Below are 15,599 nucleotides of genomic sequence, written 5' to 3'. Positions count from 1 at the left end.
TGGGTATACTGTGGTTTTCCACATAAGTGCCCCCACGGAGGCCTGGAGTGGTATCCTGGACCTTGTGAGTGAAATTTACTTCACATAAAACAAAGCAGTTACTGTGTATCACTGCTTACAATGCTTTATCATGCCAGTTGGATATAAACTAAGGTCTTGTACTCTTTCTGCAGGAAATACTCTTCAAACCACTGATGAGGACATGTGGCTTCATTCTAAGGCAGGGTTTTAAGCTACAAGTGTGAAGAACATCTGTCCAGAAGACACTGCAACCAGAATCTTGCATTGTCACCTTTGTGACTAAAATTCCTGTCACGTTCTGCAGAGTTTATTGTGTATTATCAGGAAAGATATAAATGTGGCGAATACCAATAACAGATTGGACAGTGTGGTCTTATTGCAGAACCCTGTTTTGGCTGCTTGGTCGCTAGTAGTATCAATGCTTTCGGTGAAATGGCATTCCTGAGAATAAACTAAAACTATTTGTGTGACATCAAACTCTTAAAGCACTTAGCTTCTCTTAGGAGCCATGGGTCAAATAATGTGATGCACAGGAAGTGAATCAGACTTCATGTCATGATTTCCCTACATTTATTGTGGAGTATATCAATTATGTTTCATTGTAAGAATGTTTACTATGGTGAACACTCACACGTTGCAGAATTAAAGTTAGTCAGCAAGTACCCTTCTTTTCACTGAGTAAAATATAGCATTAAACTGCCCATGTCAGATTGCTCTGTGACTACTTTTGCTGGATTACAGGTATACATGTAAATGCGCTTGGTGAAACGGTAAATATGTTACTTCAAAGGCCAGCCTACTTCCGCTTTAGGACCACCCCCTTTATTCATTTATGCTTTTCAATTCTTCTTCTAAAATACTGCCCATTGCAGCCTCTTTTGAGTCTTAAATCTTGACAGTGAGGGGACATTGGGACTGTCATTATTATTTGTGTCACTATTGTACATTTTAACGTTTGTATTAAGGAACATACCCACTGGCATTTTTAAATGCATTTTAAATATATTTTAAACATTTATATAGCCCATGTGAATGCATGTGACCGTAAAAAACATATCTGTTTGTGTTTTTACTTGTGTTGCAATACTTCTGGGTTGCGTTGCAGCACATTTTTCGGGAACATTACTTGTTTCATTTCTGAGAATTTCCACATTTGAACGCACTGGAAAGTACACAAATAAAAAAGCAAGTAAAAGCTCATATCAAGCATTAAACACTCTTGCGTTTGATATTCATTTTAAGCGTTAAGTTTATCTAAAATGCCAGTAGGTATGTGCCCTTACATGGGTACAACATGGGTGCCTATAAATGAGCATTCCTGTATGAAGTCTGCCTGTAAGGCACAAATGGCTTTCAAATGAAATTATAGGCTGAGGCCTGATTCCTGACACCCACATGGATATGAAGGGCCTGAGTCATTAAGGAGAGCAAAGCATAAAAAGAATTAACTTTGCACCTTGGCAAAACCATGTTGCATTGGAGGAGAGGTACATTTAAAATGTGGGGATAGATTTATAGTTGAGGAAGGGCATTTCCTAGATCAGTGTAAAAATAAAGCTATCAAGTATATGTGTACTACATGAGAAAACAGCCAGTATTTAACGTATGTGCAAAATAATGAACTCCTTTGCACCCCTTGCATTGTAACATGGTTTGTCCTGGAGAACATTTACTCCTTTTTTCGCCTTACTTTCCTTAATGACTCAGACACGTAAATATCAAGTCCGTTAGCAAGGTGAAAAAGACTTGTAATTGTGCTATGCTTGTATAAACGCATGACAAGGTGGACATATACCACATAACCTGTTATCTGAGCAATATGGCCTTCATTAATAGTACTTACTTTCCCAGCTCTTGTGCTTTTACATGCATTTTAGAATATTTTTTGGTTAGGTTCCCATAAGTAGAAACAATATTCTAATATACATCTATTAATGAAAATTTGCCGGTATGATAATGTACAGCTGCCTAGATCATCCTTGACAATCATCTGTGTGCAGAGTGTGCACCTAGATCTTCTCTCTGCAGGGTTGTACACATCATTGATTGGCAGCTCTGCACAGATTGTAACACTGGATGCAGTCATACTTCTTTTGATGGACAAGTATCTCAGCAAATCACTGCTGGTGGAAATCCCCTTTGAGCACCTCACTCCTCTAGTATTTATTCCCTCTTAGATGCACATATAGGCAAGTCACTGTTGTGTAACAGTGATATCAGAATTCCACATTACAGAAGTCAATAAAAATTGACATTTACAAACAATATTAAGGGCTTTTATTTCCAGCAAAAATAAAATGACACTAAATATATCCAAAAACCATAAAGAAATACAATATACCAAATGAAGAAACACACATAGCAAAAATTTGTGGAATTACATCCACATCCTAAATGTCAACCATGTCATGAATTGCATGTATTGACGTGACTACGTCTTAGTTTCAATTCTTAGGCTTTTGATTGGTCCATTTGTGAGATGTGAAAAATATGTACTTGAATAACTGTGAAAATAAGGGTATATTTCAGAAAACTGTTACCTGTTCTGCCTCAGTTTTATGTGGTATTAGATCACTATCGACCCTTTACAATCCAAAGTGTAACCAGTGACATTGCCTTGTGGTGGCCACATATTTGCACTTGTTTTCTCCAGAAATCTTGGATGGCAAAAATCAGAAACGCCTGCAAAACTGAACTCTATTTTGCATTTGCAAGTTAATCTATTGGACATTACAACAAGATTGATCTGGAGGAGAGATTAAGTAATGGGTCAATTTTTAACACTTCATGGATTGATCCATCCCATTAGCTATTGTTATATTATTGATATATCAATATGCGCTGTGACTGTTAAATGCATAATTCAGAGAGTATCTAGATATAGAGAATGTCAGTCCTGTTATTATGTGAAGCAGGGTATGGTTAATATTATTATTTAAATAGTAGATTTATAAGATGATATATTTTTATATCTATATCACTATGTAAAGGTATGGATACATTTTGTTATAGGATTGCCATTTATTTGACTAGTTGATCTGTGGCAGGACAGCTATTTATGGCAATTTAAACATGTCCATGATAAAATTATGTTTTTTAAATCAGTAGGCTTATTCTTTTTCTTGAAATAGCAAGTTTAGATCATTTTAAGCATGTATCTTTTTGTTGCTATCCTCCTTCATACAAATCATGATGTCCTTGTCAAAAGCTCTCTGGTTGGCAAAGAAAAATGTCTGCCAGACGCAGTCGGTCAGCTACACAGGCACAGGCTCTAAGCTCTCAGCATGTCATGTGATGGCTGTAGGGGGAGAAGGAGGATGTCACAGTGCAGAGCTCAGAGAGAGGTTCCAAAGCCTCTGCTCACTACATCATGTGTCATGTGACTGGTTGCCATGGTAGTAAATAATCATACATTATTAATAGCAGTCTGAAGAAGAACAAAACAGTGCAAATAGTAAATTCCAAAACTCTTCTACAGCCTGCTACAGTGATATATGTTAAAAAAAACAACACATACCTGATTGTTCATGAGATTGTTGCTTTAAATGCTGCATACTGTATGTCCTACTGTTGCTCTTTCTTAAACACAGTCCTTTAATTCTTGTACTAGTTTTTTTACAGATTGGTCCAGATTGATTTGTCATATTCAAAGATTTCCATTGTTCCAATTGTTGTAATTCAGTTTGAAATAATAGTGATGAAACTTGGACTGAATTGGTGGATACATTTAAAACCAAATCAAAACTAGTTACAAATTGCCTCTGCCTTGATGCACAACTGTGAAAATGATTTAGAGGCATAAAATAAACAACTAACTGAAGAACAAATTGCATATAGGCCACTATTGTTTGCTTCTTAATGTTATTGTGTTAGTCATGTTTAGGGAACAAAATTGTTGTCACATGCGCGGTTCCAAGTAAGAAACTCCATCAACTGTTTTACTGTTTCTTAGGAGTACAGTTAATTATTGTGAAAATTGCACTTTTTATTTAAGGTTGTACATTGTGCAGTACATTGTAATTCCATAATAGAGCAGAATTTCTCAAACGTATAGTATATGTACTATTTCAACTACTACATAATACTGGTTCATTAAGGAGATTTTATATATATATATATATATATATATATATATATATATATAAAATCAACAATCATTAAATGTTTAATTGATAAGCATTAAATATATCCCTTTTTACAGGAAAACAATCTATTGTCCAGTATAGGACTATTTCATTGTCACCAGTTAACTGGATCCTGTTCTATTTTTACTATATATCACTGATTATCCTGGTAAACATTTAAATTTTATATTTACTTTGCACTTTCTATGTTTTTATGTTAAGATGTTTCTGGTCAAACTTAAAAACTATAACATATACATCTCAGAATAAATAATTAATAATTCTGTTTACAGAAATTATTCTTTTTATTGGGACGATTTAAGCTACCAATGACTACTGTTTAGAGTATTTCTATAAATGCTGCATAAGAATTATACTTGTTTGAATCATTCCATATATACAGGGAAAAGTTTTGATTTTATTTGTACATACAATTTTATTAATATGTAAATATATAGATATTTTTAAATTTTGATCCTGTTTTGAGGTTTTGCTTTGTTTTTTTTGTTGTTTTTTTTTATAAAGAAAAAAAACCAAGGGACATTTGTGACAATTGTGTCTAACATTGTATCGTGTCATATGTTTATAGAGAGATGTCGATGTCTACTAGAAAACACAAAAAATAAAATGCATTTTAATTGAAATTGTATCTTATTATATTTGTTTAGAAAATGTGTCCAATTGTGAACCATTGATTTAAGCCCACTAGCGCTAGATGCGTTAATCAGAAATTATACAATAACTTTTTCTTTTTATTGCCCACAAGGCACTATAAAATGAGCAAATAAAAAGCCTATGTAGAACTTGCTGACTATTTCTCTTTAAACCAAACAACTCAACAATCTTATAAGAAAACCATTTTTGATTAAGTAAAAAATGGTGAGAGCAATAAGATACAAAGCGTAAAATGGTCTTAAAAGCACATATACTTTTATTGAAAGATAGATTACAGGCAGCGCAAATAACGTCCACTTTAGCCCCTGTGATGTAGATTTAAAAAGAAACGGTGTAATAACGGAGTGACAATGGATGTCTCCTCTAGTGTCCAAGATGACCAGCCAAGCATGGAATAAACAGCTAATTGGGCTAAGTAAACACATCCACATCATGCTTTGTATATAATAACATGAGAGGTAGAGTCCACAATTCAGTGACCCAATGACACTACTGAAATACTAAGCATTGCACCTTTAAGGAACCTAGGTCCACATGCCAATGATACAAAGGCTGAAAATGAATGATAGACATAGTAAGTGCTTACATTAATTATCAACTTTATAAATATATGTTGAACTTTCTGAGATGTGGGTAAGAAACAAAATAAGTGGAGTCCTGTGAAAGCAGTAAATGGGAGTCCTGTGAGGTCTGTTACTTGTGTATATCTGTAAATCCGGTAATAACAAATCTGCATTAAGTGCTAGTAGGAAAGGCTGATTTTAATTGAATTAGGTACCTTTATAATCTGCACTTAAAAGGTTAAGCTTTGCTTCTATGGAAACATCACACCAGGAAGTCATTCTCAATGAAAAGTAACTGCAGCAAAATGTGCTCTGGTAATTGTTCTTTCACCCAGTCCCATGTTATTTAATGTTTGAGAATAATGCCTGTGAAAACATGTTCTCAAATATAATCCTTAATAAATCGCAATGACCTACTGCAGTGAACCAGCAACTAAACCAAACCGCGCCTCTGTAGTTACAGGCAAGAGTTTGTGGTATGGACAGCTGGTGCCAAAAACCTTTCAGCCATTAGTGATCGGATCAAATCAAATCTGCTGTATTTATTTAAAATATTGAATACATTCCCAGTATCATGTTGACTGTGCCTACTTTCAGCATTGTCACTGGATTACGGGTACAATAATATCTTTTATTAAGAGCTGGCTTTTCCAGAGAGGTTTGTGTTCCTTAAAACATATGAAGAACGAAAAGAGTGGTTAGGAGGGCTTCACAAAGAACAGTTAGGTGCATACTGTACTATACAAGCTTGGATGGGAGTAGGATGCTTAGTTTAGAAATCTGCACAGAAAATTGCCTAAACTACATTTCAGAATTCCATAGCAGAAGATGCTCTGTGATCATGCCCATATTACATAATTACCAAAAAAGCAGTAATTATTAACTTTGGCTTTCCGGTTTACGGAATTTCCTGGATAACAGAACACATACTTATACCAATATCTTAATGAGCAGTGACAGTTTTCAATATAAATTAAATAGACCTTGTCATCAGGGATTGGGGGGGAGGGCTGGGCTTTTTATTTATTATAATACTTTTGTACAATTTATTTATTAAAATAATTTCATCGCTCTGGAGAGCGTTAAATAACAGGCTCTTTACTGCAAGAGATAACTTTGTATCTTTTTAAGAAAAGTGCAGTACTCATGGTACAATATAATAAATATTATTAATGTTGATGCTATGAAAGTTGTCAGAGTGCTTCGTAGCTTTGGACAGTGGGGAATACAAGGCAAACATAAAGCAGAAATATATAACATAGGCTAAATAAGTGCACACATGAAAACAAAAGGTAAGGAGTGCCCTGTTTGTGAGAGCTGATAATCTAGTGGGAAAATGGCAGAGCAGAGAGAAGTGAGTGTGACTCACGTGGAGCTTGGGACAGTAGCAAGGGTGCACCAGTGAGTTAGTGTTGGGGTTTGCAGAGTGGTGCCACTAATGTGGAGTGACAAGAGAAGAAGAAGATCAGTCCTACCGAGGCATTCAGACAAATTAAAGCAGAAACAGATGGATGACGGGAAGGCCAGATAGGAGAAGGTTACAGTAGTCAAAGTGGGAGGTGAAGAGAGAGAATAATTGAACACCACTGTCACTCTCTCTTTAACGTTTTGTTATTTTGTATGATTGTCTTTGTTTTTGAAGAGGTGTCTTAAAATAACCCAGTGCTACTTACACTCAATAAGAGGTGCCACACTTATGCATGGTATGTTATTGTGTATAGGAAGGCTCTTAAAGCAAAGCATTTGTACATGCCTCTTTTGCATATTTGCTTAAACAGCGATGGTTACCTTACTCCATACTTGGACACAAACTATCTTTCTGTTGCTTAATCTACACCCTGATCCTTTCTCACTCATACTGCTTTCTATGTAACTTACTTGGATTCAAGACTCTTGTTACATGTTGCTATCACTTCTTGCCCCTATATACTTTATTTGACTGATTTCACCGTTTCTCACGCAAAAATTAGAAGATATTACTTATTGTATGAATTTGTTTCTACTATCTGCGCAGCACACCTGGTATATTATTGTAAATGCAACAAGTGCATTGTAGGTACTGTTATTAATGAGAGAGCCTGTTTCTGTAACATTTTGAGACAGAAAATAACATGTAAACTAGCCTCTAGCTTCAGGTAGGAGGATACTGTTACCTTGACTACTGCATGCCTTTACTAGCAGGGGGTAGAGATAATAGGGAAACTGTCTAAAGAATTAAATATACAAATATGCGACAATCACAGAACACTGTATATTGTGTTTAAATTTAGATAACTCTTTGCTCCATCTGACAAGAGCTATTCCCCCTACATATGGCAAAATGTTTAGGCAGAGCGTACTTACACCCAGATTGAAATCGAAAAGTATCTTGACATTTAGTTTTGAACACAGTTGGAAATATGCAGGAGTTGTGTGCAAGTTGCGTGTGGACACGTATATTCCTGGTTTGAAAAGGTCTGTCTTCTTTCAAACTCAGGGGAGAAACAGTCAGGGCATGAGCATAACTACCCTTTCCATTGGCCCAGTCATATCTAGACCTGGCTGGTTGGTTCATCGCGGTCTATACCCTCTCCCACATTGGCCAACCTTCTCAAAGGTTAACTAGTATTTTAAGTGCTTATTTGAACTTATGGCACGTGTGGAGACTAGTTTTGACTCTATATAAAGAGCACACGTTGCTGTATTATGTGTGTACATTCTTGTATTCCAACTGGTTAACACATCCCTATGGGGCAGGGATGATATACAGTCTTTTTAAGAACTATTTATGAGTAATAAAAACCATTCTGCTTAAAAGATCCTTCATGATGCTTATTACCTGCTGTAATACTGTGACCTACATATAAGATCTAACCCATTAATCTGTTCCCTGTCTGACATGTGCTAAACCCAGCTCTCTGAGTCAATGATCTGCATGTTAAGTGATGCAGCAGCAACTATACACAACATTCAGAAGTAAGCAGTTCCCGGTGCCAGTGAAAGAGCCTGGTGGTGGCACTCTTGTACAACTGGTGCACAGGTGGCACTTACAGTTGGTGAGTGTGTAGTGGCCAAGTAACACTAGTAAAAGTAGTCAATAATGGCAGATTACTGATGGTAAAAGGGAACCCCGATGCATTGGTAAAACCACCTATAAACTGATAGGGTGGCAGAGTAAGGCAATCCAGTTGTTAAATCTAAAATTCTGACCCAAGTCAGCCTGTGGTGTCAAGTATATCTGGAAGCGCTTCAATCAGCTGGAGAGAATTGACACAGACCAAGTTCTGTATGCAAGGAATATTCTCTAGTTTATTGATACAAAGATACAGGTTTTTATAGGCTACTGAATAAATGAATCCTACGTCATATGCATACAATAGTTTATACCACTAGTTTATGAGAAGCGCTACTGATTAACTTTCTCACGTATTCTTGAGGTGTTTACTTTTCTCCCCCTTCTAAGGACAGATGAGCCTATTATTTCTTATCTCAAGGGGAGTTGGAGATATGCTATGTGCAACACCATGGATACAGCTCCCATACTACCAGCTGGATATGAAGCTCATTATTGTTTTCATAACTGGTTACATTCTTCAGGTGTTCCCTATTAGTTCAACTTCAAGGCCATAGGCTCACATATTGCAAAACTGCAAGTTAACAGAAAAATGAATAATCTCTTCTAGCAAATAATATTTCTATACAAGTTACAATAAAATGGCTGAACAAAGGCCTTATGAGGCCTTAACAAAAAATCATATTTAACATTTCCCATCTTTTATTCAATTTTCGACCCTTTCTCCTCCTACCTACCTAATCCTATCTATAGAACCACATTCTTAATAAGCAGGTACTTATACACATGTAGGAGGCCACATGCATAGAGTTGGTCCCCTTAGGAATCTGTCAACTCATCCCCCACTAATAAGCCTGTGATCCTCCCTGTCCTAACTTGATTTATGAGGAGATGCATTTTGGCAAATGTCCATGTCTAGAAAAGATGGTTTCTTAAAAGATGGTTTCTTAGTAGGTAGTTAATGAGTCTATAGTAGTTCTGCAGGCCTTGCATGTCCTTTGTTCAATCTTTAGTAGTTTCTTGTTGCAAACTCTGCAGTTCTTTGGCTTTGCTAGTCCAAATAATTCATGACACTCATAGTCTGGTCAGGTTTCAGAAGTAATTTCTGTGATCATCAGAGGTTCGGGATTTTCAGTGGTTCCCTTTTTGGAGAGACAACAATCAAGTGTCAGTAACTTCTTAATCAGCCATATATTTAGTTTCATTATCACCTATACGATCAACAGGATTGCTAAACCATTTGCTACTAATGCCAATATTTCCAATATCCAACATGAATCATTACTGACAACTTTACCAATGAGGTTATGCATCTGCACAAAGACATTTTCAGAGTTTACTCTACTATGAGTGCAAATTGTTGAGCACTCCTTCCCATATGTTTCTCACAGTGGCATAGGCAATATGTCACTTAACTGTCTGTTTCATACTGGGTTAGGGAGGCCTTAATCCCTACTTCAGTCACAATTATTCTGGCAAGACATATCAATACAATGAGACAGTCATTTCTATTTATCAGAACAAGACTCCCCTGATTTGAAGACTTTGCAGTGTTATGCGTGAATCCAGGTGTCTCTTTCCTGTACTTTCACTGCCATGGGAGTCGTCAACAGGACTTGATAAGGACCCTTGTATCTGGGTTCAAGACTTCTCCTGATGTGCTTTCTCACGACCACCCAGCCCCCCAGGGTGCAGTTTATGGGTACCTGTATCAAAATTAGGGTTTGCAATGGAGGAGAATATTTGACCATGTATTTCAGTTAGTTGTTTCTATAATAAGGCAACATAATTCAACAAATCACTATATACATGGTGTAGTTGCTATGGAAAATAACAGCCTGTTCTGTTTGCTGTGCCAAACAATATCTCATATGGTGTTAAACCTGTGTCTTTCCTAGCAGTATTTTTTACTGAGTGCAGGTAAACATGAGATCCATGGCAGACCTGTTTCAGCCATTATTTTCTGCATTTTCAATTTCAGTGTACCATTAAGGCGCTCCATACATCCTGAACTTTGGGATCTGTAGGGGGTGTGATAGTTTCTGGAATCCTTGCCCCGTAAAGTGTATCCCTCTGTCACTTACAATGACCTCTGGTACACCATATCATCAGATTACCTCATTCGCAATTTTCTTGGCTAATGCTTTAGCATTTGCTTTTCTATACAGCCATGTCTCCAGCCAGTGACTAAAGAAGTTGACACAGACAAGCACATTCTCAAAGCCCGAGCATTTGGGAAGTTATAAAGTCTATCTGTATCCTCTTATAGGGATATTATGTCTGGGGTGTGCTTTTCCATAGGACAGACTTACTCGGGTTACTTTGTGCACAGACTAGGCATTCTGCCACTAACGACTGTGCTGCTTGGGCGAACCCTGGTACTATCCATAAGCTGCTAGTGAGTACAACCATAGCATCTTTTCCCAGATGCACTTTCTCGTGTGCTATATTGGCCATAATGGGATAAACTACTTTTGGCAGACACAAACGCTGACCTTTACACCACTCCTTGCACTTCTAGTGCTCCATGTATTGCCCAAGTCTTTTTCTTATTTTCTGTTGCTTGTCTTTCCATAAGTTGGAGTGTGCTCTGGTCAAACAGGGGTCAGGGGGTCACCATGTAAATAGACTCCCCTTGGGGTACTGGGGCTATGGCGGCTTCTCGTGCGGCCTGGTCTATTTCACTTAGCTTCGGGGGTAGTATCTCTGTGTGTGTCTTCACCTTCATCACTGTTTGGAGGACAGCTGGAATGCAGTGAACAGTGCCCTGGTATGTTCATCATATTGACTGGTTTGCTTGCTGAACCCATAAGGTCCCTACTTTTCCATACAGGGCCATAATCATGCGCAATTACAAATGCATAACTTGAATCAGTGTAAATATTTACTCTTTGTCCTTTTGCATATATGCATGCAAGTGTCAGGGCCTTTAGTTCAGCTTCTTTTGCTGATGTGACTCGGTAGAGTCTGTTGAATCACTATTTCTGTGTGTGTGGTTACAGCACACCCTGTATAAGGGACAGGATTTATGTAATAGTGTGAACCATCTACAAAAAGAGTGATGTCTGCATCTGGTAATGGTTTATCTTTAATGTGAGATAAAACCAGAGATTCTTGTTTCATTAGTTCTATGCAATCATGTTCAGAAAAATTTTGTTTGCATTTTTTTTTTTTTCCTTTCTTTCTGTTCAAGCTGGAATGGAATTCCCCCAAATCCCTAGGGTAACCCCAATATATACAGGTACTTCTCCCATCTTTTGAAACTTGCTGCAATAAGGCAGCAGGATTCAACATTGTGCACTGCTTAAGTGTAACGTTACTGGGAGTAAGCAGTGCTACTTCATTAGGATAGGCTTCAGTAAGGAGCATGTGGAATCCAAGGAAAAGGTTCTTGGTTTCTGAGTTCCACAAAGTTTACACTCATTAGATGGAGTGTACAGTACAACGGTTAAGACAGATGTGGTAACTTTAATTCTTCTGGAAGAGAAACACTTAGCTTAAATAACCTGTTAATAAGCCACATCATCAGTTCTATTAGTGTATATAATAATGTGTTGGGCCACAATACTCACAAACACATTCCTGCATTGGGTGTAAACCCCTGTAGTCATGGGTTGCTCTTTTCTTTATTTGGTTGGGTTAAACTTTCATATTAGAATTTTCTAATTATGTATAATGATCTATACATTACTATGGGCCTGAGTCTGGTTCTTCCAAACTTGGCTTTCCTTTCTAGTCTAGTACACATCTACAGCGCACAGCAAAGGAAAATAACGTGCAATCTATATTCCTCCTGCTAATATCAATGAACTCCCCTCTCTGGTCTCCCTTGGACCTTTAAAAAACTTAAAATACAGTTTACTCAGATTCCCCTTGTCTGAAGGTCTTAACATATATCTGTGAACATGAGAGGCTCTGGGGCCTCTTGTGCTTCCTTTTTTTTTTTTTTTTGTCTTCTAATAAAAAAGGAAAGGGAGGAAGAAAATACACAGTGCGCTCGGCAAGTGTTATATGTCACTCATTTCACAATAGGAGGGAATGTCCTTTGTGCTGTATATCTTCATACTTAGTAAATCTGTCCGGTAACAAATGTTTTGTTTGTGCTTGGTTTCTGTCACAACGTACGATACCGTTAAGGTAACTGGGTGTCCTAGCACAATATCTATACTCTTTTTAAGCACTAAAGCAGAGTAGTATGCAAGTGACCTTAGCTTGCGACCATGTATTTGTGTCAGTATCCCTTGTACATGTGCACTGACTTCATAACAAAATAATGTGAAAGGCTTGTCATAATCTGGCAAAGCCAGTGCTGGCGCTGAAGTTATTTCAGCTTAAAATTGGTTAAACATTTGGTTCTGCTCAGAGGAGAATGTAAATGGCTTGTTATCATCCAGAAGTGCTAATGCAGAAGCACATACAATAGCTCTTAAAGTCTTAAATCTTTTTCATTTCTGTAAAAATATTGAATTTCCATCAATGCATTACCATACCCACGATACAAAGAATTATTTACAGTATATGACAATTATAGCACAGTAAATAAGGGCAGTAAATGTCTTTACAAACACTGATTGACTCAAAACTGTAATGAGGATACAAATAAAAACCTTTTGCTTTCTGCACATACAGAAAAACCATCTGGTTCATGCATTTGCTATGCGAATAGCACATAAACTCTAATATCTCTTCCAAAACAAGGTAATCATTACTCAGAAGAGTTTACGTTATTTAAATCCTTCATTAGTTTATACTTATGTTTGTTGTGGTGCAAAGATGGTGCATTGGAAGTTAAATCAATGCAATCTGGATTGCCTAATGGGTCTTTGCAGCTGGAGACCTGTGAATAAAAAAACTTTTGCATAGAGATTAACATTTATTTACTAGGAATTACTGTAACTGTAACATGCGTGTATACTGTTATCAGGTAACCAGTGAACAGCTGCTAAAAGCTTAACTGTGACGCTATGCGTTCCATGCCTTGATTTCCTCAAAGGGGCAGTCCCTAATTTCACAAATAGAGAATGTCAAAGTGACGAGACCTGGGCGAGTGTTCAAAGCCACTCCTTTCTTATCATCTCTTAGTACAGCCCTTTTAAATGACACTAATTAAATTTCCGGGTTTAGAAACATTCAATCTGGAATCTTGGTTCCAAGTATTCAACCATTTTAAAAGCAGCACTGTCTCATAAATCAGAGTACTCTCGTTAGACACAATACATTGTGTCTGTAAATCATTCAACATTTTCTCAACAAAATCTCTCTCCCGTGACCAAATATTCACACATATTTCTAGATTCTGTGATTTTCGTGTTCAAAGTAAAAATATATTCACTTAAGTCTCGCTCACAGACGACATTTTATCTCGTAACATTTCTTTAAAGGCATAACAAACCCTCCTGATTTCTGAGAACATTCATCAGCGCCATTTTAACACAGATAAAAACAGCATGTAAGCTCACTCCCACAATTCTCAACTTCATTAAAGAGAAAGCTATATTTCTGAACTTCAGAAACAAAATTATTTTGTTCAAATACAGAAACGGCTTGTTGGATCCCAGCCAGCTTTGTTCTGACACTAGTACTTATAGTGATAATGTACATTATTTACAATCTTGTCCGTGCAATCGGACCAAACATTTTAAAACTTCTTTTGTATCTTTTTAAAAGCTTATCATTAAGCAATGAATGTACAACTTTTTCAACCTTGAAACATGTCTCTTGTAAAAAACGGACAAGACAGACAAACATTGTGATTTAAAGTAAATCAAACATCTCCCTTATAGAGCACTAAGACAGAGAACAAACAATGTGAATTATCACGGATCTCTCTCACACGCAGTAAGACGGAGACAAAACTCACATACAGAGAAAGAAAACTTAACTGACATCTTCCAGCCTACTGCTGTGGAACTACAAGTCCCAGCATTACACTAAATACAAGTTAGCTTCAACATGTTATAATCAATCAGCACTCCGGACACATTTTTTTAATTTTACATACATTGTCAAAAAACAAAAAACAGTGTGCTTCTTATCTCAACACACTGAAATCATTTACACAGAATAAGGGAGGGGCACATTTCACTTATTCAGCTGCACAGGATCAAACATACATTTATAATATACAACCTACTTGATTCATTATTCAGCTTCCGATGCATTTAGCATATCCACATATATTTCGACTTTTCAGATCTCTTAACTTTCCTGTGCCACCTCAAACAATCTCTTGGGGTTTGATCTCAATACCCCTTTGTTCTTGTCACATTACCACTTGCAACACCTTTGTTTCTCCATCCACACATATCTTTGGCTATCCCCGCTTTCTTGAAAAATTCCCTGCAGACCTTCTACTCCCCCATTTCCTTTAGTCTTTGTGCATCATATCTATGAGGGAGCTGCTGTCATTTGTTTACTATCTATATTACTCGTATTGACAGTATTCTGTTGAGTCCAAATCGGGACTCTTATCTAGTTTCTGTGGGTTGTCCTTGCACTGGACGTCCCGTTCTGTGGACTCCTTGTACTGGATGTCCGTGCTAAATAGCTTCTTTGACAGTATCTGGGACGAAGGTCTTTTGGAAATCTCTCTTACACAATTTGGGCAGATTACAGAATCTCCCTTCTTTGATATACCTCTGGGGATGGTGTCTAAAATGTTCACTCAATGTTCAAAACAATAACTCTCTAAATCCCTCTATTCCATTACATGCTTCTTTGATCAATGTCTTATGTGACTTTTATGCTTTATACATCATACATAGGTACAAACACATGCACTCAAAATTCAATCATCTTTCAAAAATCTAATCAACAATACAATTACAGTAAACAAATTGGGTTAATACTGTATTATATTAATCAGATGATACTTGAGACTCACAAATTCGCGTGTCAGGTGCCTCAGACAGACATGAGGTGACCCAGACTAGGAAGACCAACGAGTAGAAATCTACTGACCGCGGATGTTGGGGTTCAATGTGCTGGGAAACCTCCGTTGTCTGTCTTGTAGCCTGCTGGACAGCGAATCTCTGTGGCGACCTCCAAGTTGTTAAATCTAAAATTCTGACCCAAGTCAGCCTGTGGTGTCAAGTATATCTGGAAGCGCTTCAATCAGCTGGAGAGAATTGACACAGACCAAGTTCTGTATGCAAGGAATATTCT

At 37.1% G+C, this 15,599-nt stretch overlaps 1 protein-coding gene and 1 long non-coding RNA gene across 3 annotated transcripts in view; one reads left to right on the top strand and one right to left on the bottom strand.

Annotated features, from left to right (window-relative positions):
• Positions 1–4,789, top strand: part of BEND7 (BEN domain containing 7) — a 52,089-nt gene extending 47,300 nt beyond the window's left edge. For both annotated transcript variants that reach the window (XM_075208662.1, XM_075208661.1), the window contains one exon: positions 174–4,789. In XM_075208662.1, coding sequence (XP_075064763.1) covers positions 174–232 — 59 coding nt within the window. In that variant the 3' untranslated portion in view covers positions 233–4,789. The remainder of the gene's footprint in view (positions 1–173) is intronic.
• Positions 4,790–8,748: 3,959 nt separating this feature from the next.
• On the bottom strand, positions 8,749–14,949 carry LOC142152236 (uncharacterized). The gene is made up of 3 exons (XR_012691309.1): positions 14,569–14,949; positions 13,187–13,272; positions 8,749–10,141 (listed from the first exon to the last, which is right to left on the bottom strand). It is a non-coding gene; the product is annotated as an uncharacterized LOC142152236 (long non-coding RNA).
• Between the last annotated feature and the right edge of the window lie 650 nt (positions 14,950–15,599).

Source organism: Mixophyes fleayi, chromosome 4 (genome assembly GCF_038048845.1).
Source record: "Mixophyes fleayi isolate aMixFle1 chromosome 4, aMixFle1.hap1, whole genome shotgun sequence".
NCBI classification, from domain to species: Eukaryota; Metazoa; Chordata; class Amphibia; order Anura; family Limnodynastidae; genus Mixophyes; species Mixophyes fleayi.
This window is presented reverse-complemented; position numbering and strand designations above follow the sequence as displayed.